Source organism: Anser brachyrhynchus, assembly GCF_964034855.1.
Source record: "Anser brachyrhynchus genome assembly, chromosome: 1".
In the NCBI taxonomy this organism is placed as follows: Eukaryota; Metazoa; Chordata; class Aves; order Anseriformes; family Anatidae; genus Anser; species Anser brachyrhynchus.
The window spans coordinates 42,568,973-42,595,306 of NC_137694.1; the positions used below are offsets into that span (position 1 = coordinate 42,568,973).

Genomic DNA, 26,334 nt, shown 5'->3' on the forward strand with positions numbered 1-26,334 from the left:
GCCCACCAGGCCCAAGCCCTGCCCAAGCAGGGCCACCCAGAGCAGGCCACCCAGGGCCACGTTCAGGAGGCTTTTGAAGGTCTCCGAGGAGGAGACCCCACAGCCTCTCGGGGCAGCCTGTGCCACTGCTCCGTCACCCGCACAGAAAAGACGTGCTGCCTGGTGTTCAGGAAGAGGGAACCTCCTGTGTTCCAGTTTGTGCCCATTGCCTCTTGGCCTGGCACTGGGCACCACTGAGAAGTGCCCGGCTGTGCCCTCTCTGCACCCTCCCTTCAGGGTGCGTACAGACACTGATGAGACATCTCCAGGCCTTCTCTTTTCCATGCTGAAGAGTCCCAGCTCTCTCAGCCTTTCCTCATAAGCGAGCTGCTCCAGTCCCTTCATCATCTTGGTGGCCCTGTGTAGGATTCTCCCCATTGCATCCAAGTCTCTCTTGTACTGGGGAGCCCGAAACTCGGCACAGCGCTCCAGACCTGGCCTCACCAGTGCCAAACAGACAAGAAGGATCAGCTCCCTTGACCTGCTGGCAATACTATGCCTAATGCAGCCCAGGCCACCATGAGTCTCCTTCGCGGCAAGGGCACACTGCTGGCTCATGTTCAACTTGGTGTGCAAAGTACATCTGGCAGAACTATGTACATGAATAATGTTTTAAGTACAAAGATTTCATACCTTTTATATCTGCTTGAAACCACCCTGGAGGAGTCCTGAAAGAAACAGAAAGCAAAACGTCATTATTATTATTTTTATTTTATTTGTATTTCCATAATATTTTACTATGTCATAAAAAATGAATCCTGCAGTTAAGAGCAGGAGGTCCATGCCTCAAACAGCTACTGAGTAACTCAGTTTTGCACCTTTTGGCTGTCAGGAATAGACAGAATACCAGGATTATTGCCATCAAGCTACTGCTTCTGAACACAAGCTCAGAACCCTTAATGACAATTTCTCATTAATTCTTAAAATGTGATGCACTTGCATGTTCAGAACATGCAGTTTACTAAAACAGTATGCAAATCTATCACAAATACACCTGCACTATGACTGCTAATACCTGTGCATTTTGATAGCTGTTTATCAGCTGTTTATTTTGGGGGGGGGAGCAGAAGAGCAAAAATGCTCCAAATCTCCTGACAGCACTGCTGTCCTTCCAGACTGCACAAAAATGGAAGCTGGCAAGCAGTACAGGGTTGAGACCCAAATCAAGTTAATGCATACCAGCTAGGCCATGGTACCTGTCCATGGGTATGCCCTTCACCACGCTAACCCAGGTATTGCGACCTGGCCCACCAGTCAGGCTAACTCAAGTGGTGTTCTCCTGGCATTTGCTGGTAAGAAAGCAGGCTGGAAGTCTGTATGTGGCTGTTTTGTGCACTCAAACGTCAGGCAGTAACTTGTCAAGCTATGAGAAGTTAATTTTTTAGATCATTGCTTTCTAAATACCTGCAGAGGCTTAAGGCATTCTGACTACAAACTCGAATACTCTGCCTCTCCTTTGAATGCTATTTGGAAAAGATCTTAACTGAAATAGAAACAGAACACATTTTAAACAAGAGTTCAACAGTGCAAGAACTCTGCATCTGGCCCTTCAAAGATATATACATGGATTATTTGCGAATTTTAAGTATTTTCATTATTTTTCTAGTGTGAAGACTTCCATTACTTCTCAGATTCCCACAAGTGCAGTAAGAATAATAACATAACCCATTACGCTTTTATTCTTGCTCTGTAAAGACGGAAATGGAAATAAAAATGCAGTGGGAAAAAGTGCTCATTTATTCTTTTACACAATGCCTAAAAAAAACCCACTGATGCATTATGACAACTAAGAAAAAAAACCTGAAACAATACATTTGCATTGATAACGCTATGCTCATAGCTTCAATAACTGCCTGATCACACAGGAAAGTTAAGACATGTTTCACTTGGATAAAAGATGGCTCAGATCAGACAGTAAATCCACAAACATTTTTTAGGATGTTGTAAGAACGTGAACCAATTATTTTATTAGTCATAGACAAAATTCCCCTCCCCCCCCAGCATCAGCAAGTACTAGGTAAAAAGTCAGAAAAGAATATTTAAGGAGTTAATGAACTGAATAATTGCCTGGTAATTTACCTTAATAATTTACCTTACTGGTAAAAAAATATATAATGGCAAAGCATCAAATTTTGTCTGTTTATGATTCTAATTACACAGAAAGGAAGAAATGAGTTTTTAAAACAAGATGCAAGAAATGTTTCCATCCACTGAAAATCCTATGAAACATCACACTGCCTTCAATGATCAGTTTATTGATGTCTCTGTAAGTAACAATAAACTAGCTAAAAATGAGGATAACAAGACTTTATGATAGAAAATAAAGCTGGTAAATAATTTGTATTCCAGAAAAAAAACCTTGATTTTAAAGTGTTAATTTATGAAACATTTTCAATTTCTGCAATATATGCCACACTTTTCCTACTGTAAGCAGAAGAACAATATTGAACAAAGTTGTTTAAATCATGAGAATTAATTATTTAAAGAAACCCACAGAGTAGTGCAAAATTGCTGTTTTAACACAGATAATTTACCTATAACAGCATCTGAAAAGTAGCAATTTACAGCTGTGAAACAGCAACCTCATTCCACCTCTAAAATGGCAAGGAAATAATTTTAAACGATACCCATGTTATTTTTATAGTTTAGGAAAGGTACATTATCTTTAAAGGACATGGCAGTATGGTGAGGTTTGTGAAGACTGGAAGAAAGCAAATGGTATTTCTATCTTCAAGAAGGGCAAATCCAGGGAACTACCGGCCAGGCTGCCTCTCCTCTGTCCCTGGGAAGGCGATGGAACAAACCCATCTATTACGGAAAGAAGGTGATTTGAAGTACTCAGCATGGATATACGAAGGGGGAATAAGCCAGACTGACCTGACAACCTTCTACGATGAGATGACAAGGGAAAAGCTCTGCAGACAAGGGGAAAGCAGATGTTGTATATCCTGATTTTTAGCAAGGCTTTCAACACCTTCCCCCATAACATACGTACAGGCAAACTGATGGAATATGGTGAGCAGACGGTGAGGTGCACTGAAAAGTGACTGAACTGGGCTCAAGGGGTTGTGAAGAGCAGCAGCGTGACATCCAGCTGGACACCAGCCACGGGCAGCGTGCCCCAGGCTTGATGCAGGGACCAGGGCCATTCAACACCTTCGGTAATGGCCTGGGTGATGGGACGAAGTGCCCCATCAGCACATTCACAGACTGCACTAAGCTGGAGGGAGTGGTTAATACATCAGATAGCTGCGGTGCCATGCAGAGGGACACTAGCAGGGCAGGGAAATGGATGTACAAAGACCTCATGAAGTTCAAAAAGAGAAATGCAAAGTCCTGCACCTTGGAGAGGAACAATCCCAAGCATCAGTATGTGCTGTGGGACTGGTGGGCTTTGCAGAAAAAGACCTAGGTGTCCTGGTGGACACCAAGTACCACACAAGCCAGCAGTCTGCCCAAAGAAGTCCAACAGGACCCTGGGCTGTACCAGGACGAGTGTTGCCAGCAGGTCAAGGGAGGTGATCCTTCCCCCGTGCTCAGCCCTAGAGAGACCTCAGCGGGAATGCTGGGTCTGGTTCTGGGCTCCCCAGTACAACAAAGACGTACCGGAGTGAGTCCAGCTCCATGAAGATTAGGGTTTGGAGCATCCAACATATGAGGAGAGGCTGAAAGTGCTGGGAATGTCTAGCTTGGAGAAGAGGCCCAGGAGGAATCTTGTTCATGCATATAAATAGCTGATGGGGTAAAGAGAAGATGGAGGCAGACTCAGTTGTGCCCAGCAAAATGGCACAGTGAACACAAACTGAAATACAGGAAACTCAGACATAAAAATCTCTTTCTACTGTCAGGTCAAGCACTGGAGCAGGATGCCTAGACAGGCTACGCGGTTTCTACCCATGCAGATAATTCAAAACCCAACTGGACACTGTCCCGAGCAGTTCTCTCTAGCTGACCCTGCTTTGTGCACAGGGGCTGGACTACAGACCTCCTGACATCCCTTCCAGCCTTAGTGATTCTGTGCTCCTGCAGCCCGTGCTACATCTCTACTGGTCTTTTAGCACAGATCACAAGTGTTCTCTCAAAACCAGCCTCCCAACCGCCTCCTATTCCTGTGCTCCAGATCTTATCCTGAAGCTTTCTCAGAATGTGCAAACTGGATTCCCTTTGGATGAAAGTAAAGCACGAGATGTGTTGTGAAAGTCTTCCAAATGCTCACAGGTGTTCAGGCCACAAGGTCAGAAACACTGTCAGAGGGAAAAAAAAAAAAATCAAGCAGACTAAACACCTCAGCACTGGAAGTTTCACTGCAGATTTTCTTCTGCAGTACTGCACTAACTTCCTACTGCGGATGAAGTCTATGATTATCTTTTTACCCCTGTACTCAGTGAACCTTGTCACTCAACTGACTGGTCAAAAGATAACAAACATATTCATAAAATTGCCTTTTTTGCTGCTATGTTGTGGAAAAGTTCTTGTTAATCATTTAAAATGTGCTGCACTGCTCATTCGAGATGCTTAAAGCAGTCCTCTAATACTGCTGGTAAAAATCTTCACCCCGGATTATGCTATACTTCCTCAAAGCAGTGACTCAGCCTTTTGGACCAAATGGGAACTTCAGGCTTTAAGCTTCCTCAACTTTCATTTTTTAAACAGCTTCTTTTTAAGGAAAATGCTAAAGCCTCAACAGTATGGCTGTGCTCTCCGATGAACATGCCAGGAAAAGCAAAAATGGACAAAAGGGGAGAATTTGCACGTGACATTGCAGTCCAGTGAAGCACACGTTTCCTTGTACAAAGAAATCCCTCAGCCTTGGTGCCTGTTCCCTACTCTAGACACCAAAAGGATGTAATGTATACATCTTATAACCACAAATTTATGAGACTTTTTCATCCAGTAAGTGCAAATACAGACTGGTAAGCGATTTAAACACACAGACTTGTGCATGCACCTCAACAGAGGGCTTCTAGAAGTTTGCCGGTACTCTTCAGACATGCCAGTTATTCAGAAAGAGAAAGCTGGGAAAGCAAACAAATGCTCAAGAACAAAGTTCACAGCAAATACTCTCATTTGCTACAAATGACAGCTGTTAAAACTTAAAAAAAAAAAAAAAAAAAACACAGCAGAATACTAACTAGTCCTTTGTAGCAGATGTTTCTATGGTAGTTTTTTTGGGGGGTTGTTTTTAGAAATAACTATGAACAGAAAGTTAAAAATATACAGCAAATGATGCGTAAAAACAATTTCCTATCATCAATACTTTGATAACCAAACTAACATTGCAGACCTTGTAAATTGTGACTTGTTATTTTGCATTCTCCCGTGTAAATACAAACTACTCATTCTTTAAGGCAGTGATGCAAGCACCAGGGAAATCCATTTTTGGTCTCTGTTCTCACATTATGAAATTTATTTTTGTGTCTTATTTGTCCAAAGGTTGCTACAAAAACAAGTATATATGTAGCTACACTAAAATCAACATTATGTGTCTGTTAAACAAAAATTACTTTAAGCTTTCAAACAATTTAAAAACTCTTAAAATGACGCAAATACGTGTTACAACTTGTGACTTTCTCCGAAAATGGTGCAAGGAGCAAGAAGAGGCTGGCAGGAAATAGAGATGGGAAAGGAAGAATATTTCTGTTCTACAAAAAAATAACATAAAAGCAGACCATTAGGCATGCATAAATATAGTAATTTGCAAATCTTATGTTATTTTGTTTTAAATTGAGTTTTCGCCAACGTTTAAAATCTACAATAATTACTACAGAAATGAATGATTTGTCAAAATAATTCTTTATGAGCAAAAAGAGATCAGTTTATTTGGAAGTCTCTTTTTAAAAAAATAATTACTTTTCTTGCACATATCTGGCATCTTATATTATCTTTTAACATCATACTACCACTAATAATTTCTATAATCAAGTAGCCTTGCTCTCACTCCATCTCAAGTGGGAGTGCAAGGTCACTGCGGACAGACAGAAGTCAGCACTGCTCCAGAAACCAGCCACGCTCCCTTTTCCCCATGCCTACAAAGCCCCCGATCCTGCTCCTCGTGCCTACAGTCAAGTCTGCACAGCCACAAGTTAATGCACCAGGGGTGTGAAATCACCAGGGAAAAAGCACAGATTTGTCTCACTGCAGATGAGCTCCATCTGGTTCACCACGCAGCCTAACACACACCTACGCAAGAGCACGAGGGCACAAATGGCAGCTGGGACCACTCCTTTAACGAAACCACTTACTGCCAATTTAACTTGTGTCGAACTAGGAGGTAAGCAACTTTGCTAATTCCCTTCTCTCCTCCTGGCTCATCTTGGTATTTCATCCTGCTGATGCACAGATTAGATGAACAGGCTGGTCATCAGGCTTTAAATAAATAGAGTTGTCCGTGTTTACAAGTGTCTGACAAAGATTTCCAGATGTTAAGCCAACGCTACCATTACAAATCTGTTAGTTAAAATGTATTAACAAACATTGTTTTAAAACATGTACAAACCCTAGAAGTCAGCCAAACTATGAAAATATTTCACTGGGATACCCTGAAGACTACTTAAAAGTTTCACAAACAATTAAAGCTAATTGTCTGTATCAAAACAGGCTGCTGGGGCACGCTGGTGTAAATGCTGGTATGTATAATACAGGCAGTGTCTTCGAATTTGACAATACTGGTGTAAACTCACATTTTGACTACATGACAATATTGCTGCAACATGCAAGGTAAAATTTTGATTGAAAACGGGCCATCAAAACAATTTTAGTTTTCAAGTGCAATCCTAATACAGGTTTCCTTATGAAGTTTCCTAAATATTCCTCAAGATGGGAGCAGATACAACTTCACTGCCCAGAGGAAGGGGTTTTGTTTTTTTTTGTTTTTTTTTTTTTGTTTGTTTTGTTTTTTTTGTTTTGTTTTGTTTTTTTTTTATACCAAGGAACAGGTGGATTCTACTTCCACCCAGGCAATCAAGTTAACTCAAATCTCCAACATGAATCACATCCTGATCAACTCTAACTGCTTTCTTCTCAGGTTCAGTACAATTTTTTATTGCCATTTCCTTGGAAACAGCAGCTACAGACGTTCTGCAGTGCAGCCTACGTCTAATTCAGCTATTAGAAGTACGATTACTTCTGAATGCTGGCTAACTGAAAGGCAACCCGATGCTAATACAAGCCAGAAATAACTACCGCTGCGAATAGCAGGAGGAAGGAAAATGAAGTATGCCACTTTTCCCTCCCATCCAAACTCCCATGAAAAAGCATCTCGCAGGAGTAACAGAGCCATGAGGGTACCACTTACTTTCCATTCCTGATTCTAAACCATTTGAAAATTTCTAGAGAAGTTTTCCATGGAATTTAACACCAGTTTCACCCCAAATGATAAAGGTTATTTCCATTGAAACCACTCCTTTTAGAAGCACTCCAAGGTACTTTTTAGAGCCTCAAGTTATATTACTGAACTACTTGCACCCCCTGTAGCTGTGCAATTTCTAAATCTCTACTTGGGCAGAAGCCTTGTACATACAAAACCATCCCAGGCTTCCTCCCCTCCCCTTAGTCAACTAGCTGCCAAGATTTTACATCTACTGCTCAGATTCATTACATTTTATTTTTTTTCTGGCGTGGATTTCCTAGAGCTGACCTTAAACACTTTACACACCCAGTAAATCTCTTTTATAAGCAGCCACTGTAAAAATGAGCTTTTATTTCTAAAACTGTTAAGAAAGCATGAAGTTATCACCACCTATTAATCAGTTACAAAATAAACTGAAACAGGAACCTGGTAAGATCAAACAAAAATAAAAGCTGACCTACTGTTCTGAAATAGCTTGGCATCATATTTTAATCTTCCTTTGATTTGTACTCTGTCAAGCAGGAACCAACACATTTTAAAAGAGCTTTGTTTAATTTACATCCAACCGATCTTTTTAAAACATGCCATAGTGAATAGAATTGTACCAGAATTAATAAATCTTTGAGCAGGAAAAAGACATTCCAGTATTCTGGAAATTCAAATGCAATAGTCAGAGCTATTTTGATAATGAAGCACCCAGAGATTTAAACACAGGTCAGCAATAAAGAACAATCTCTTCCCTGTGAGGCAGCTGGCGTAGACAACTGAGACCTAACAAAAATGTCAGAGGGGAGAAGAGGAATACAATTTCTTTATCTATGCTAAAGAGAGGAAATTTAAGGTTAATAGAGCTTCTAGTCACCTGTTTATGAAATACTGTCTGATGGATTCAGGTAGGCATTCATAGAAGTGGAAAGGCAATGGCATTACAGATCTACACAAGGATAATGCTTTCTTTAGGAAGGATAGAAAATAAAAGGCTAAGTTTTATAATTAAATGAATCTATTAGAGCATCTGCCTTCAAACATCTTTATCTGCATTCAGTTCTTTTATACGTATATGTAATGTCTTTTTTGTATGTATTTGTGTGTATATATCTACATTACACATTTAGATATACAAATACATCTAAACGACAAGAATATATGTTGATATACATATGGCATAATATCAAACAAGACCCAAAGAGAAGACACCACTTCAGAGGTAGTATGGTATTGTACCATAACGATAAATTAGGCTAGCATCATGAGCTAGCAGTTCCCTAGACAATTGGAATTTCCCAGACCCTTTCGCTGCAGCCCATATAAAACCCTTGCATCTCCAACAGGTTTCAGGTCTTCTCTTTCTTGACTGCACAACCCTTTGGGGAGAAAAGCTATTCAATTAATTATTTTTCGAAAACAGGTATCTTCTGCAAGCATGCAGTTCTCCATAATGTGTGTGTGGTTCTGGACTGCAGATGAGCAACGTGCTCACTTTGCCTGACAGAGCAGAGCCTCAATTAAGTACTGCACATCCAACACGCCTGCGCGCAGATCTTGCTCACATGTAGGTTTTGCTTTTCCAGAACTCGGGAACAATGGGCAAAGCATGCCTCTTCCCAAGACCTGCCCGGATCCAGGGGAACCCTCGGGCTCTGGCTGCCGCCGGGTGACTCAAATGTTCCCGCACACCCGGCTTGGGAAGCATGGTTCAAGGATATTCGAGCGCCTTGGTGAGGAGCCAGCCAGACTGCAGCGTGGGCAGTAACGCTCACAGCTACTGCATGCACACTTACTCTGTCCCAGCTACCAAAATGCTTGTGTACCATGCTCCCCAAAGCATTCTGGAGCACACGCACTGCCTGTCCCAAATCACTTTGCTGGGTCAAATGCGGCTAATCCAACTATCAGCCAGCTGCCCAACTGTGAAGGAAAAAAAATCCAGTGTATTGGTACACCAATTATTCAACTGTGGCACAACATGGAGGTCAGACTGATTTCACATCATGCTACTACAATTTTATTTATTTCATTTTTTTTTTAATCTTACATAGCTCCACAGTTGCAAAGGTGCAAATGTCTTCTATTAACAAACTGATTGGAATACATGGGTCACGGTGGTTCTGTGCCTGGAAAACATGAACTAAAATTTAATGCCTAACTTTCTGGGCTACTTCTTGGTAGATAAGATTTACAAACATAGTTGCATTTTTATACAAACAAATGGAGGATTTTAAAGTTTATTAGTTCTTACAGTTCACCCCTATCTCTTAATCAGCTTCAAACCAGATGTTAATTTCACAGACTCACAGAGAGGTTAAGGTTGGAAGGCATGCTGTATTTATATTGCATACACTTACATGTAAGTATTTTTATATGGTGTACCTTTTCCTGTTCAGTTGTAGCATATTACTTTTGTGTTCATTGGCAGTTCTGTGATTTAAGTAACACTATATGATGTCTTTACTATGTCCGGTAAGTTTCAAAATTATTACATATAATTTGTAAAGCAGAATAAACAAAATTGTTCATTACAGATTTGCTCAGACAAAGGAGACACTGGAGAAAGAGAAAACGAAAGAAATACAGTGAAAGTTTTATTTACGGCAAGTGATCAGCCTGTACAGCCAGGTAACCCCCAAAGGAGCAGGGGGAAAAAACAGATTGTAAAAAACAGATTTCAGTCAGGGAAAAGTTAACTTTCTGTAGCTCTGGATACAAGTGAGCTTTAAAATTACTTTTTAAAGCCTTAACTACAGCCTTTAATTAATATATAATTAACAGGGACTTCAAACAAGAAGTAACACAGACATGCTACAACACCTGGATGCAAGTGATAGGGATTACCGTCGTGAAGCCAAAAGAATTCTGAGTCATCTCCCTGCTTACACAGAGCCAGGAGGCCTCTGAGAAACTCTGGAAGAATGTCTAGGGAATCAAATCAGATGTCTAACAAGGCAGTAAAGACCCTCAACTCCTACCCAAGAAGCAATGTATTGAGGGCATTAAGCAAGGGGAAAAGATTAAAGACACCTGCAGGTAATCAAGCAACTCCTGGGGAAGTCAAGTACAATCAAGAAGAAAACAGCTTAAAAAATAAGGAAGCCACAAACACTTGAACGCACGAGCAGAGTTTTTTCTTTAATAGTTTTTCTTCATTTCTCTACCCAAGCAATGTTCAACCGCAAAGAGACAGAAGAGCGCAGGGCAAGCAGTTAGGCACTCCAACAGAGAACATGACAAGGAGAGCTGCTTAAAACAGGCCGACAGCACCTGAAGTGACTCACTGATGGAGCAGGGCTGGAAACATCATCAGAAAGACAGTGATTATAAGCAGTATACAGCCTTCATGGATCAGCACTGCACAGTAGTAAACTGAAGATGCGGGTTTCAAAACAAAATGGGAGCTTGGAAATACTTGAACAAAGCTCCCGAATGCAGCATGTCGGCCACGCATTTAAAAAAAAAAAAAAAAAAGAGAGAGAGGATCAATACTGCTGCCAAAAACCTGAAGACCTCCAGCACATAAGGGAAAGGCACACACATTACTTGTCACTGAAATGAGAACATTTTTTAAAAGAGAGAATTCAAATGGGCATAAACCTTTACAGCTCAGAGAAATTAAGAAAGTAGTGTCAGGACCTCTAGTCACAGAAGAGCTGAATTGTGCTATGAAATCCACAGTAGAGATGACAACAGTGAAAACAGAAGCATAATTTGCTGGGGTGGTTTATAGCAAGTGTAACTATACAAAAACTATAAAATCCTGCATGGAACTAGGTGCATCTCCACTTCACCATACACTAGCCTCTGTCCAGAGGCACAAAAAGACAAAATACAAGTTCCCAAAGTTCTTTTTGATGGGATTCATCTCACACTTCCCAAGCATTGTAACTTTTTCAACCTGTCTATGGGTAAGTTACGTGTTGACTTGTCTACGCAGTGGCTTGCACACTATGTACTAGAAACGTAACTCGTCACAAACCCAACTTCTCCAGTGGAGCCACAACTATCTGTGCTGTTCATTGGCGGTGGCGGTTTTTAACCCCTGAAGTTAAAAGCAGCTGAAAATAATGCAAGGGCTGAATGGCAGCCCACAGTAGTGTTTTCACAGCATGAAACCGAGGTCTGTGTTGCCCACCCCCAATGTGCAGATGAAGGGCACACAGCTTTTTTTGGGAACGCAGAGGCTAGTAAGGTTCTAGTAGCACCACACAGGCAACCAAACCCCGTGCTGCAACATTCATACTGGCTACAAGGGCTGGTTCCTGGTGCATTAGTCCTCAAACAGTCCCTGGGTACGACACAGGACAGCACTAGGTTGCACAAACCAGAACCATGCCAGAAAGTCTTGCTAATCATTAAGCCACAGGCACTATCAGCAGCGCAGGAGCTGAGCTGACGCCCAGGCCTTGTGCTTTCTAGCAGTATAAACGCAGCCAGACTGGTTCCACCAAACAACTCTGGATCCTGGAGTCCTTCTCCCTCCCAGGCTGTCACGTTATTCACACTGGACGACGGTCACACTGAGAAGGGGGCCTCTACCCCATCCTCAGCCCACCGGGGAGCTGGACTAGGCAGCACCTGAACGCGCAAGCCCAGGCGAGCAACTACCACTGCCATCCTCTGTAACTTACTGTGAATAACCTGCAGGTATGATCCACCTCACAAAAATGTTTGACAAGTACTGCTACGCCTATTTCTGTAGAGCTGCATACATTTTTGCTCATCTTTCTGCAATACTAAGTAACTTTTTCCCCCCTCCCCTGTGCACAAGGGCATTCAGCAGGACCCCTCTGGTCCACACAGGGTCTTGCAGAAGTGTCCTCCCCCCTGTGCCCACACCCCGAGCACTTCTGTATCTTACAGGAGCTTTTACCATCAGTCACACTGGTCATTTATTTGCACAAGCAGATATGGCAGAAGTCCTTCCCTGCTCAACGAGCTTGTGTTTACCAGAGGGCTCTTCTTCCCACAGAGACTTCAGCTGCAGTGTGTGCTCCATGGGGTCACCTTTTTTATTCAAGGAATCTTAAGACTGGGAGGAGATACCCACTTAGACATCATCATCTCTGACAGCTGAGCAGAATTTCCACACTGACTCCTTCGGGAATAAAAGAAGCTTTCCAAACCAGCATTCAATTATCTGAGTTAAAAGTGATGCCAGTCCAAAAAAGCACGCATGTGGGAAAATGAATTCCTTGACATGAGGCCCCTGCTGACTGCTCAAAAGCATTAGCTGAGAAATTGAGAAACTGCTTCCTATTCATTCTGGCCATATAAAGGCTAATGTGCAAGCTTATGCAATTTTGGAGCGTAACTTCATGAAGTCAACAGTGAAAGAAACAAACAGAGCAACCACAGAACAAAAACCTGCTCAAAACAGGCTGAGTATATGGCAGCAACATCTGGTGATAAGAAAATAGGAAAGGAAAAGCAGACAAAGCAAAAAAATCTTAATGGAGAGATCACAGCACAACTTAACAGAAGCTACAAGAAAGAAATCATAATGTACAATCTCTGCTTCCCGTTGGGTCCGCACAAGGATTTAGGAAGTGCCTGAAACCCCTGCCATTGCCAGGCACCACTGAGAACCCGAAGCAGCAGCAAGTAGCCACCGCTCAGGCTTGGTTCAGCTTCAGTGTTCATGCAGGTCCTGCGACGAATCACTGTGGGTGTGCACACAGGAACTACTACTCCACTAGAAAAGACTTCATGGGTACATTTGACTTATTTACCGGGAGTGAAATGCGTTCCTGAAACGAGATTTGAAGTTGGAATGATTCCTCTACTAAATTAAATGCTCCTGACGTGGCTGTTTAAAGCATTCCTCACCAGCAGCAGTGTCCGGTAGCACACATGCGATAGAGTTGAACCAGACTTGCTGAGCGCGTGCAGATCCTTTGGGAATGCAAGACTTACCGAACGCGCGTGGCTCAGCACCGCACACACACAGGCTGCTCACAGGAGAGCACAGGAGGAAGATTTTGGCAAATAAACCTGTGCTGCCGCAGCCATGAGGATTATGCAGCCCATTCAGCTAGGAATTCCACTGTCTTAAAACTGCCTTTTTACAAAAGCAACAATAACAACACGCACACAATTTAATTAAAATCTAGCAACCTCGTTTTTGCAAAACAATTAACTCAGTGTATATAAAGACTCCAATTATACCAGACAAGACCACCATGCAACATTATCACTCCTAAACTCAGAGCAGTGACCTTGTAGCTTAATGAAGAAGCTACTACGTTCATTTTTTGTCCCATTCCCCAGTCTCCAACACTACAGACAAAACGCGTTACAAAACAATTATTAAGAGTGCAAAGTCAACCAGCCCAGAAAGCACCAGAATGTCAATAATTTAGGCAACTTTTATTCAAATCCTTACAGCTACATGTTTGACGCTGCCTCTCATGGTGTCCTAACATGACACATTTTTGCACAAGACCTCTGAAACACCACACAAAGCACCGTACTCTGTGAGTACTGCCCAGGGTTTGCATTTGTTGCATTTTCAAGAAGCAGCCACCATGCCGTATTCACTGCACTTGGTGTACTCAAACTGCTCTGGATATGTGCCTGTATTACCGTAGGCTGCTGCTTGCGTGATGGATTGATCATACATGATCGTGGAAAGATGGAATTCCTGGGTTCATATTTTCCTTAGAGAGATCAAAGGAATAATTTGGGTGTCCCAAGTCATGCCAAGAATCTCAGGTAAACATGGGAAGTACCTGGTTCGTGTCAGGAACTGTGCAAAGCAGCAAATCCCCTGTACCTAATGTCACTTTAAAACCACTGCACATGGAAAACCTACTTGAGATGTAAGTGCATTAAATAAATAAGTGATGCTTCAATGTTTAAACACTGGATTTCAGTACTTTTTAATCCATCCTATGGGAACACTTTGGACATACAATAAAATTTCCTCATGAGTCTTTCTATTGCATTCACTGTTATTGTCTAAGTGCTTTGTGAATACAAATGACTGGTTTTGTACCATCCCTGTGAGACAGATCATGTCGTTAATCTGCAAAGAGAAAACCCAACATTATCTGGTAATTTAACTGTCAAATGCCAGAGTCCTACAATCTGATTTTGCACAACTACATACAACTTCATACACTCAAATACAGCTTCTCCTAATCTACATATTTCTGTATTTTAAACACATATTATTTAATTTTTTTTTTAAAGAAGTATGCCAGTATTATGATCATGTTATTATGTAAAATAATACCTGGCCTAACATCTGAACAAATATAGCATAAAAAATAAAAGCATGTCAATAAACTGGGGCATTCCCTGTAGCATAACTCAATGAACAGAAAGTAACACCATGAAAATACACTTATAAAAGGTGAATTATTACTCTTAAATGCAGGCGCACAGTTCTCCTTTGCAAGAACTATGTGAAACCTAGATAGAAAACATTGAAAAGCTGTGGTCAGGTACGAATAGATATGAACATCGTTACTGCAACAGATAATAGCTATTGCAAAGGGATGCTGTATGTCATTACACTGTTTTGCGAAATAAAAAGCCAGTAAACGCAAAATAGACAGGTATAAACTGCAATGCAAGTTAAGAAGCTTATTTGGCAGCATGTTCTTGGCATAAGATTCAAGCAGAAAACTCTTGGGATGCTTGTGCCAAGCAGGTTTTCAGCTGTTTCCTAATGGAGATCCACGTAATACTTCAGTTCCCTGCATTCCTCATGGCTTTTCACACAGCTTAGAAGCCACCAGAGACTTTCATTCCCTAACTTGATTTTATTTATTGCTTTCAGCATAGCTTGTAAGCTGCCTCTATTAAACATTTACAGCTTTGTAACACTGGCGTGCACAGCTGCTTCTGAGAATTTCAACGTCCTGGGCCACATCTGAGGCAAAAGACAGTATTTAAGCAAATATAACTGCCATAGAGTGCTTCTGCGGGAACCCCCTTGGGCTGCATTTCTTTTAGGAATCGCCTGCAATGCTTCAGAGAAATGTTAAGCCTACTTAGAACAAAAGGTTAAAAGAAGATCATACATGTTTTTCCTTCAATTTATATGCTCATGTATGACTTCTGACTGAATGTGCAAGTCGTAACTGCATGGTCTCTCTAATAAATCAAGTTTAGGGGATTTCACCAGCCCTCTAACCTATTCGCTGCTGAAGTTAACTATGATGAACCCAATTAGCTGTGGCATAATTTTGCAGTTATATCATTAGGTGAATGCTGACTAAGTACAAATTGCATTCTTACGTAGAATCCATTTCTTGTAGAGAACAAAAATTTCATCCCATCCTCATCTCCCATCAGAAAGATTCTTTTCAAGGTACCAGGTAGTTTGTACACGAAACAGAATGATAACCCAAACACCTATCACAAGCTAATCACTTGCAAAGAACAAAAATCTGAATTACTGAGAGGAGTGACAGCAGCCCAAGATGTGGCAATACTGCTGTGTATGCAGGTCTGCATTATGAGTTGAAAATTAAAGCAGCTTTGCAACTTCTCCCTGTGTTGTCTTGGATTAGCAGCTCCACAGGAATACAGCACTAGGATCAAGCTTTAGCCTGTCTAACACTGCACAGAAATTGAATTTATTTTAGGGATCTGATGCAAGATACAGTATGTCAATAACCACAAGGTTGAGTCTTATAAATGTAATGAAATCTTTTGCCTAGCAAATCTCTTTAGTGTTGTTGACTGTGCTCCAGTGTGGATGTTTAACTGTCTCAGGTATGTCCTACGGATGTTGAATCTTCCATAAAATCATTTGTTAAGAGTGAACATCCTGAAATTTCTTGAGTTTCTTGTTGCTACACAATGTAAGAGCAATACGGGAACTCCAAGAAATGCCCATTACAATAGCACACATAAAAACAAATTAATGGTTGGAACAAGATGACCGTAATCTCTTAAGTAGAGCCCAAGGGCCTTGAGAACGTTCCTGGGCTCCGCAGCAGCACGCAATATGTGATCAGGTACAGCAAAACAGCAGGTGTGGCTTAACAAAAAGCATGAGTCACATCTCCCACTGGAGTCCCAGACTTCAGAACTTCTGAGAAGCAGAATTCCCCTACCAGCTGCATGCCAGGAATACAAATCCAAAAGCAGGTGTCTAGCAGAAGACTGTGGAGACTTCTGTCAGTCACTCCTCACACAAAGGTACTGGTGACTGTGCCAGTTATCAGCTGCAGCTCCTTAAGCAGGTATTAAGAAATTAACCGGACAACTTGTGCTGCTGTGTGACGGTAATGAAGAGCAGCATTCCCATTTTACGGCAGGATGTTCTACAACATTCTGATTTTTGTAGATCATTACCTTTCACTTGAAGGGTTCGGAGTATTTATTTCACAAAGGTTGAACCTCATCAGCTAACTGACTTGAGTATCCTCTTTTCATGCTTGAATGCACGATCTCACACTATCGCTAATGTGATACCCACTTCCAACTCCTTTAGAACCAAAACATTCTGACACGCTTGGTCCAAGTCTGCCAGGGAGAGGAAAGGATTCAGCCCATCTAATTTTAGATGTCTACATCTGATCTAGTCAGACTCCTTTTGTCATCACTCACCGGAGAGAAAAACACACATCTAGAACACAATAAACCCTATCCCGATGCCAAAGTCAAAAATAACTCTGCAGATCTCAAATACCTTATTGTTTCTCGGTGCTCTTGCCAATACGTATTTACTCAACTATTCCCACATCTTATACTTAAATGTCACACTGTTCGGAGCAGATGACATTTTTGTGTGTGTTCGCACAATGCCTAGCACAACAACCAGCACTCACAGACACTACAACATCTGAAATAAAACGTGAGCAGAAAGGAAGCTAAGATAACACAAAACACAGGATTTCAAACTACTACAGTGTGTTGAAAATGATAGTCTGTATGATTGTGGCATCGTTTCTGGAAAAATTAAAAAACAAAAAAAAAGAAAAAAAGAAACAGCCACGACCGATTGGAAGGGTTTAAGGAACGGAGAATCTACACATTTACCCACCCCTTTTCTCACACTGACAGATCACCCACAATGTGAAAAAAGCAAGCTTTACGTTTATGGTGAGCTTGATTTGCCTTAGGAATGCTTTTTTACCCCCATTTTTCTCCCTAGAGAAAACTCTACTATATATCAATAAATCATCCCTCTGTAGTTTACTACAGCCACTGTAATGCCAACTCTCACTCTCCTTTCTTAATAAATTTACATATATATATATATATATATATAGGCTTTGGGTTAACCTTCTCATTTTTTTCCCAATTTGGTCTCTGGTTTTCCATGAACACCACGAAGTAATACAGACACAATGTGGTGTCACACTTGGGTATCAGTTCTAACATGACACAAAAGCAGTATTAGCACTTCCTGAACAGGATTACACCAAGAAGGGCACTTATTTGTGCATCTAGTTTCCTAAAATCTTCCCCGAGCTACTGAATTCCAAGAGGCAGTTGTCCATGGTATCAGCACGACCTGAATTCTTTAATACAAAAAGATAAGGCCTTGCATATAGATGTGTGTGTATATATATATACTTTTATATATACACCCACAAGGTTTATATATATATATGTTTTGACTATTGACACAGTAGTTGCATCTTTCCACCTTCTGGAGCTCATCAAGTGTTCTAAGTGGCTTTTAAAAATATCTTCATTGGACTGATCATTTTTTTCAGCCAACTCTTGTAGGGTTTTTTGATGCAAGTTATCTTTATTTTGAGTAGGTATTAACCCCTTCCTCAACTGAGACGTTACCCTAAATATAACAACACTTCTGTCCAACTGCAAGAAAGACATTGCTATCAAATATTTTTGCACTATTTTTAATTTTACCCTCTCTGCTAAGCAAGAGATGGACCTGTATAATTGCCAGACTGACAATTCCTAGCTGTAGTTACTGCTTGTCCTTAGCATTACCGCTCTCAGCCTGCATCCCCATACACTTCAGTCAGTATTTGGCAACATTTTGACCCACAAGCTGAGAGCTGCACAATGAAATATAGCAGAAAAATTAAGCAAGACAGTCAGCACACTTGTTCTGTGTTTGGGAGTAGATTTAGTTTTGATTCAACCGGTGAGGTAAAGCTTTCCACACTATCTTTTGCCGAAGTTAAATGACAGTTCTGATCGCACTGTATTTTTAATGTTTAGATAAAGTTGCCAGACCTACCACATCCACATTTCCAATAAATAAAAAAAATTTAAAAAAGTTGATTTCAACTAAAATAAGTCCTGCTTCAGGAAAAAACACTCTCCTATCTATTCTTAAATAAATCTCAAATCTCTGTGCTTTGGATCAAGGACTTCAAATTCAGACAGAGCCCTCAAAGCCCTCAAAGCTGTTTTCAAAAACTGCATTTTGCCCACAATGCCCTAAAATAAAACTAAAATAAAGCTGAAAGATCAGGTTAAGGACTAGAAACAAGAGAATATCATTCAGCAATGTTTTTGTCTATCAGACACAGAGTCATTACTATCTGTGATTCCCATATAAATGTCACAGTAATTATTTACAAGTTTCATAAAATGATCATAGAATGGACAAGTCAGTGAAAAAGTCTATAACTGAAGAAATGCAGTTACTTTGCTTAATAGGTAGAATTATAATAAATACTGGTTAAACCAACTAGAGTTGACTGAGTTCTTAGATCTACAGTATAACCTCAATTTTAAGAACAGAATGAGGCTCCACTGTCACACAGTGTACCATCAAAATGAAACTAATTCATCAAAGCTGAAATAACACTGTCAAATTCTGTTCAAGTTTGGGCCACTTATAAAAGTATTCTATTAAAAGCGAGTTGACAGTCAGTAATAAACTGATTAAGTCTTAGCAGATTCAACTTGCTACGGTTCCATCTGTTCTGTGCATGAGGCAGCCTGGGTCTTTGCCAGATCCAAGGACTGGGACACTGGATTGTCAGTGACAAGACACCCCTGCTGTGCTCTGTCAGCAAAGAAGTAGTGCCTGTTTGAATTTGGAGGTGACAAACTTGGAACTGTGCAGGGTAAAATTAATGCAGGCAGTCTGCTAAAGAGAAACTGAGACTGCTGCTCAAAATGAATAGAATATATGGATGGAAAAACAGGGACATGGGAATACAGTCAAAATATTATATAATAATAACACGAGGGAAACAAAGTGACAACTTCTGGAATGCTTCTTGAAAAAGTGAAAGCAGAGCACAACAAAAAAAAGCCTGACAAACAACTTCCAAAATGTATAAAAACATTTCAAAATGAGGAATCCTGAAAAGGACCTCTGGGGCCCACCAGGCCCAAGCCCTGCCCAAGCAGGGCCACCCAGAGCAGCCTGCCCAGGGCCACGTTCAGGCAGCTTTTGAAGGTCTCCAAGGGGGAGACCCCACAGGCTCTCTGGGCAGCCTGTGCCACTGCTCCGTCGCCCACACAGAAAAGACGTGCTGCCTGGTGTTCAGGAAGAGGGAACCTCCTGTGTTCCAGTTTGTGCCCATTGCCTCTTGGCCTGGCACTGGGCACCACTGAGAAGAGCCCGGCTGTGCCCTCTCTGCACCCTCCCTTCAGGGTGCGTACAGACACTGATGAGACATCTCCAGGCCTTCTCTTTTCCATGCTGAAGAGTCCCAGCTCTCTCAGCCTTTCCTCATAAGCGAGCTGCTCCAGTCCCTTCATCATCTTGGTGGCCCTGTGTAGGATTCTCTCCATTGCGTCCAAGTCTCTCTTGTACTGGGGAGCCCGAAAGTCGGCACAGCGCTCCAGACCTGGCCTCACCAGTGCCAAACAGACAAGAAGGATCAGCTCCCTCGACCTGCTGGCAATACTTTGCCTAATGCAGCCCAGGCCACCACGAGCCTCCTTTGTGCCAAGGACACATTGCTGGCTCATGTTCAGCTTGGTGTCTACCAGGACTCCTAGGTCTTTTTCTGTAAAGCTCCTTTGCAGGTGGGTGGCCCCCAGCATATACTGGTGCCTGGAGCTGTTCCTCCCCAGGTGCAGGACTGCACTTCTCCATGTTGCACTTCATGAGGTTCTTGTCAGGCCACCTCTCCAGCCTGTCAAAGTCCCTGTGGAGGGCAGCACAGGCCTCTGGTCAGTCAGCCACTCCCCCCAGTTTTGTGTCACCTGCAAATTTACTGAGGGTGCACTCTACCCTCAGTTGTTATCCAGGTTGTTAATGAAGATGTTAAACAGGACTGGACCCAGTACTGACCCCTGGGGATCTCCAGGTAGAGACTGCACCACAGCCACCTCTGGGTCTGGTTGTTCAGCCATTTTTTGATCCACCTCACTGTCTGCTCATCCAGACCCTGCTTCAGCAGCTTCTTTTAGGAAGATCTTAGGGGGAACAGTGCCAAAGGCCTTAATGAAGTCTAGGAATATCCCCTGCTTTGCCATCATCCATCAGGCTGAGCATTTCATTATAGAACCCCGTCATGTTGGTCATGCATTACTTCCCCTTGGTAAATCCATGGTGACTTCCTCATGATTTTCTTTTCACTTAATCTCTCACTTAAAACTGCCCTTGTAGCAGTCGTTAACACAGTCACCATCTTTAAGAAGTTTCTAGAGTGGACCAGAGAGCTACAGACCAGTAAGTCTGATATTTATTCTGAATAAAGTGGTGCTAATGAGTCTAACAGAATTAGGAAGTAAATAAATAAGTATGATATAGTCTGGAAGAGTCACCAGGGCACCTGTAAAATAGAAAGCTGTACGAGATTTCTGAAGTGTAACTAAGTCAAAAGATGTCCAGAAGAGAAATTTGGTTGACAGTCTACTGAATTTCAGCATTCCCCCCTTCCCCCCCCCCTTTTTTTTTTTAAGAAATTAAACTACACTGGAATAAGAGATGATGTCTTTCCATGAATAAATTAGCGGTGAAAAGCCATGAAACGATGGTAGGACCTGACAGCCAGCTATTGAAGTGCTGTTGAAGCTATTGAAGTGAATGGAGTACCTGAGAGAGTTCCATGGGAACTCATTCTGGGACCTGTGCTTTTCAATACGTTTGGGGAGGTGATGTCCACAGATGCTATTCAGAACAGAATCAACTGTTGAAATATGTAGGACTTCTCTATTAGGAGTGGCTGGGAGGCAAAACAGTAGGTGAAATACTGTGTACATAAGCACCAAGTGAGGCAAAAAGATAATAATGCATCTCAACTTACATGTGCATGAATATGAGCTAGCTACGATGACTCAGGGATAAACCCAAAATGTTGAACTTTTACAAACAAAGAAAGTAAACTCAGTGCTCAGCAACACTGAGAAGGAAGACTAGCAGGAATTATCAGGAAAGAAGCAGAAAAAAAAACAGAGCACACGGTTGTAGAGTGGTTTATCTGAATCTTAATCTTGAACATGCTCTTCATTTCTGTTTCCTGATCCCAAATAAAGCAGAGTCAAAGCAGAAAAAGTACAGAATGTTATTGAATGTCTTCTGTACAAGGAAGAGCTAAATAAAACAGAATTCCTTAGCTTGGAGAAGAGGCAGCTGAGAGGGGCTGTGCAAGGTATTATAGGCTGTGCTTTCTCTGCAGCATTCAGTCACATGAAGAAGAAGCAGTTGTGTTCCCCATGTCCCACTGGGACACCTTGGAGAAATCACATGGAAATAGATGGCAATGACCCCAACCTCCTGTGCCTCTGAAGGGACGGAGTATCACCTACTGCAAGTGGACTGGAGAATAAAAAGGAGGGGAAGAGATTTTGTAGAGGCAAGGTGTTTTCTGCGTGTGTTTGCTTCAATACCAGAATCAGAATCATAGACTGTGACAGAGTGGACAAGTCAGGACTGTGCAAAGAAACATCCTAAAAGGTAAACAATGGATGAGACAAGTGATTCTGGGGAAGAGAATGAAGGACAACAAAAAGAAGCAGAATACTGCATGGAAGAAGATAATTTTACCTCTGCTCCTACCAATCAAATCCATACTGGATGCATGGAAAGCACCAATAATCACATATGCAGGCAGCCAATAGTTGACTATTTCATATTCTAAGGGTCTTGATCTGAAAAGCTTACCTCCAATTAATTGAATATTCTAAACCCACAAGTATTTTTCACTTATCTTCACATTTCTCTATCTCATATCAAATGAGTGTTTGGTGGACACTTATACCTTTATCTTAACAATCTTGTTGTTAGAGCTGAGTCTCAGCAGTGCTGAGTTTGGGGAAAGGAACCTTATGCTCTATTTCTAGATATGTTACAGCTTCTGAATTTCATGTTTGTTTCCATATATCATATAATCTACTGTTAAGTAGGAGTACGAAAAAGAAGGCAACACCAGTTTAAGAACTGAGTAAAATACCAAAAGGAGAAAGTGTTAACACCTCACCTGTAGTAAGTATGAGCCAGTGGTATCTGCACTGGAACTCTCATTTTGTATCGTATTCTGCTGAGTAATAGCATCCTCCTTCTTTCTCTCCTTCTGCCCTGCTTCATCATCTTCATATTCATCAAGGCTCTAAAAACAAAAATATGCAGTTATAAAATTGTCTTTTTATGTTGCTTCACGTATTTCCCACATTTCATAAAATTCATGCATCAGTGACTTAATATTTTCAAAGATTAATTTTACATTTCAAAAAAGTTTAATTGATTTTAAATGGATATTAATATCTCCAGTACAAGAATAAAGTTTGACAACTAACTGCTTTTACTTAATCACAAAAAAGAAATAATCAAACTAAGATCCAGCTTGACAAAGCCCTAGGCAACACTGTCTGAGTTCAGTGCTAATCCTGCTTTTTGAGCAGGAGCTTGGACTGTGCCTGACGTCCCTTCCATTTGAATGATTCTATGATTTTACAATCCCATTTGTCATGAGCAATAATTTTACCTCTACATGACTGATCTGAAAGAGGTACAGAACACCACTAATGTTTCATACTAGATTTACTGAAATACTTGGTTCAAAAGATTACATTTCTAAAGTACTGACTGCTGATAGGAGAGACACAAAAAGTACAAAAAAAAATTCAGAAGCACTTCTGATTTCTGAAACACAGGGCAGAAACATTAGAGCTCAACCACCTTTGGATTAAGTCAGCTGTGTCTAGACTGGTCTATATTAGCTTAACTGACACAACCTTACAGAAAGAAAAACTACAATCTAGTTATTTGGAAGACTATCTTGAAGCAGACGTGAAGCCCCCCAAAAAATAACATCACAAGCTAGCACTCTGCACTAAAACAACGCAGAGAATGAACTATTCTAGGGCATTCAAAAAAGCTTCTAAATGAATGGCTAACAGCTTGAGAAGCAGAGAGCTGGGCTACAAGGGTACGGAGGCACGTGTCAAATGACTTGAATGCCAGTTTCTAATGCACACAAAAAAAATCACCATTCTGAGGCCTAGATACGGACAATCTTTGACATCAGTTTTTCCAGAGGACACAAAAGTAGGCAAAAGCATACAATGAGAATGGTGGAATGCAGTATTTTTTGAAAAGAAAAACCACAGTTATTTGCTAATTGAAAATCACATCAGTGTATTAAAAAAACTAACTTTAGCTGCTGCAAACTCCACAGTGACAAGTGCTGGAAAACTGACAAACTAGAAGGGCATATGCTTCCAAAACTGAACATAAGTTAACCCAAATAAAGGCCATTTAAATTCTTTGCAGTCCCACCCACGCCAGAATCCTAACGCAATTTCACCAGTATACTTTTAATCAACATTTTAATGTATACCTGCCTACTTTTATCACAAAGGAAAGACACACTTGAAAAACTATCACATCTAAATCATTATACACTCAAAAAATGTTTTCAAGAAGTGATCTTTTCAAATTAAGTAATTATAAATCAAAAATATTTCACTTGGTTCTCTCAGGCCCATTAGTAACGGAGAGTTTAAAAAACATTGTCACAGCACATTCTAGGAGCTGATCTTTAAATCAACATCCTCTACCTTTTATAAACTGTAACAGTTACAAACTTTGGTAATATAAACTTAAGTCTGTATCCTATTTTATCTCACTATCCTAATAGTCCATTCTGAAGTGACAAAATTAGAAATAAATCTATGCCTTCAGTGCAACAAGAAACGTAGTCATCTTCAGCTCATGTGAAGCCAGCCTTACTCAGAAAGACCTCTGAGGCTAATGGAGAACCTCACGTAAATTCAGATTAACGTCATGCAGATGAAGAATGACATGCTGTTAGAAGACCAGAAAAAACTTTTGTTCTGCTAGCCTCCAAGTTGTCCAGGTAGAGAATTAAGATCCCAGAAAAACACAAAGGAAAGAGACCGTCTGACTAGAATTTGGAAGAGCAGCCTCTGATAAACTGAGGAGAAAACCAACAGGACCAAGAAGAGAACAGTTATCATTGCAGACCTCAAAAAAGCTTTGAGGGTCAACATTCTTTAAAGGGAAGCGTGAAGCTCAGCTTATAATGCTGTACGAGCAATAAAATTGTTTTTGCAACAACCAAGCAGACAAGGGCTCCTTTCCTCACAAGTTCTCTCCTCCAGATACATACTTTAAGTTTTTCTAGAGACCCTACGCATTTCACAGAACTATTTGTCCCTGAATACAATTACATCTGTGAGGAAGAATGTTTTCCTCTCTTCATGTAAGATCACCTGCTACTAGCTACCCTCTTGGTAGTTTTGGGCAGGGACAAAATGTCATCATCTGTCAGGAGACTTCCAGCCACAGAATTTCGCAGCTGGGGCCTGCCAGGGGTGCGCGCTCCCACCCGCCTTCGTTCTCAGGAAGGGCGAGGATCAGAGCAGACTGAAAATCGATGCCACTGCTAGGTATTATGAACCCCAAAAAGCTCATGCTCCCACAGTTAAAGGCTCCCTTCCCAAGCACAGAACAGTTAGCCGAGCAGTTGCTGTAAACTTCACTTGGAGAACACAGCCTCTGCAGCGACGGCCTGCTCCGGGGAAGTGAACGGTGATGGGAGCAGGCCAAGGGCCAGCCTGGGCAAGCACGCTTATGAGCGGTGGGGGCCGCAGCAGCAGTGGGTTGCCATTGGGGTTACAAGGAAGGCAGACGAGGCCCGGCTGGGCTGGGACATCCCTCAGGAGCTGCAGGCACTGCGACTCCGGGCTGGGGCTGGCAGGGCCTCCCCTCAGGCTGCCAGGCGCTGCCAGAGGCTTCCCTGGTTTCCCAAACCCAAAGGTCACGTTCCTCTTTCAAGCCCCAAGCCACAGTCAATTTGAACAGTGCCCTCATAAGAAATGCTTGCTAAGCACCAGTTTACAACCCAACAATTACGGAAGTTTAACATTTGAACATTTTTTATTAGAGTTACTAAGATTTTTCAATCAATAACCATTAGCCTTAGTGAGGAAATCCATTGCTTAAGCCTCACCAAATGGTTTGGGTTGGAAGGGATCTTAAAGCTCATGACAAAATTAGCTTTCTGTATCCAAAATAATACTTTACACACAATACCAGCAATTTTAGTTACCTCAGAAATCCTAGTGCTACTTAAGTTCTAAGCTAGCTTTTAGTTCAATTAAAATCAATGAAAGTCAACCTGACAGTTTTTAATTATGACTGAAAAATTAAGAACGCTCTTGAACTTTTTTTGTTCAAACTGCCCTACAGCTGAAACTGCCTGAACCCAAAGGCCATTTCAGCTGGGCGGATTAGTGCTTTGCTTGCATTGCCGGCTTCCCTGTAATGCAGCACTTCGCTTCAGAAACCAGCTCCACGCCCCTGAAAGGGCCGCGAGCACAGCAATCGCTTTCTGTCAGCGGCAGCCCAGGATCGGACTGGGAACCACCGAGGTGTAATCCCAACCCATTATATCGTTCCCCCGTCCGTTCCCCTCCCCCTGCTTTTTTATTTTGCTGCTAGGCACATACCATTTCAGATGCTTATTTTCCATTAAAATCATCTGAGTTTTGTAAAGCAGGCATTCAATGTGACATTCCCACATCTGATCTTAATATAAGGAATCCACAGAAATTCTTTAGGTTTTGTAGCATTTCAGTAAATGTTT

At 41.4% G+C, this 26,334-nt stretch overlaps 1 protein-coding gene across 1 annotated transcript in view; it reads right to left on the reverse strand.

Moving 5' to 3' along the window:
* Nucleotides 1-26,334, reverse strand: part of PAWR (pro-apoptotic WT1 regulator) — an 85,390-nt gene that overhangs the window by 21,996 nt on the left and 37,060 nt on the right. The window contains exons 3-4 of the mRNA XM_080605008.1: nucleotides 22,705-22,833; nucleotides 673-707 (exon numbers count right to left, since the gene is read on the reverse strand). Of these exons, the coding sequence (XP_080461134.1) occupies nucleotides 673-707; nucleotides 22,705-22,833 (164 nt within the window). The remainder of the gene's footprint in view (nucleotides 1-672; nucleotides 708-22,704; nucleotides 22,834-26,334) is intronic.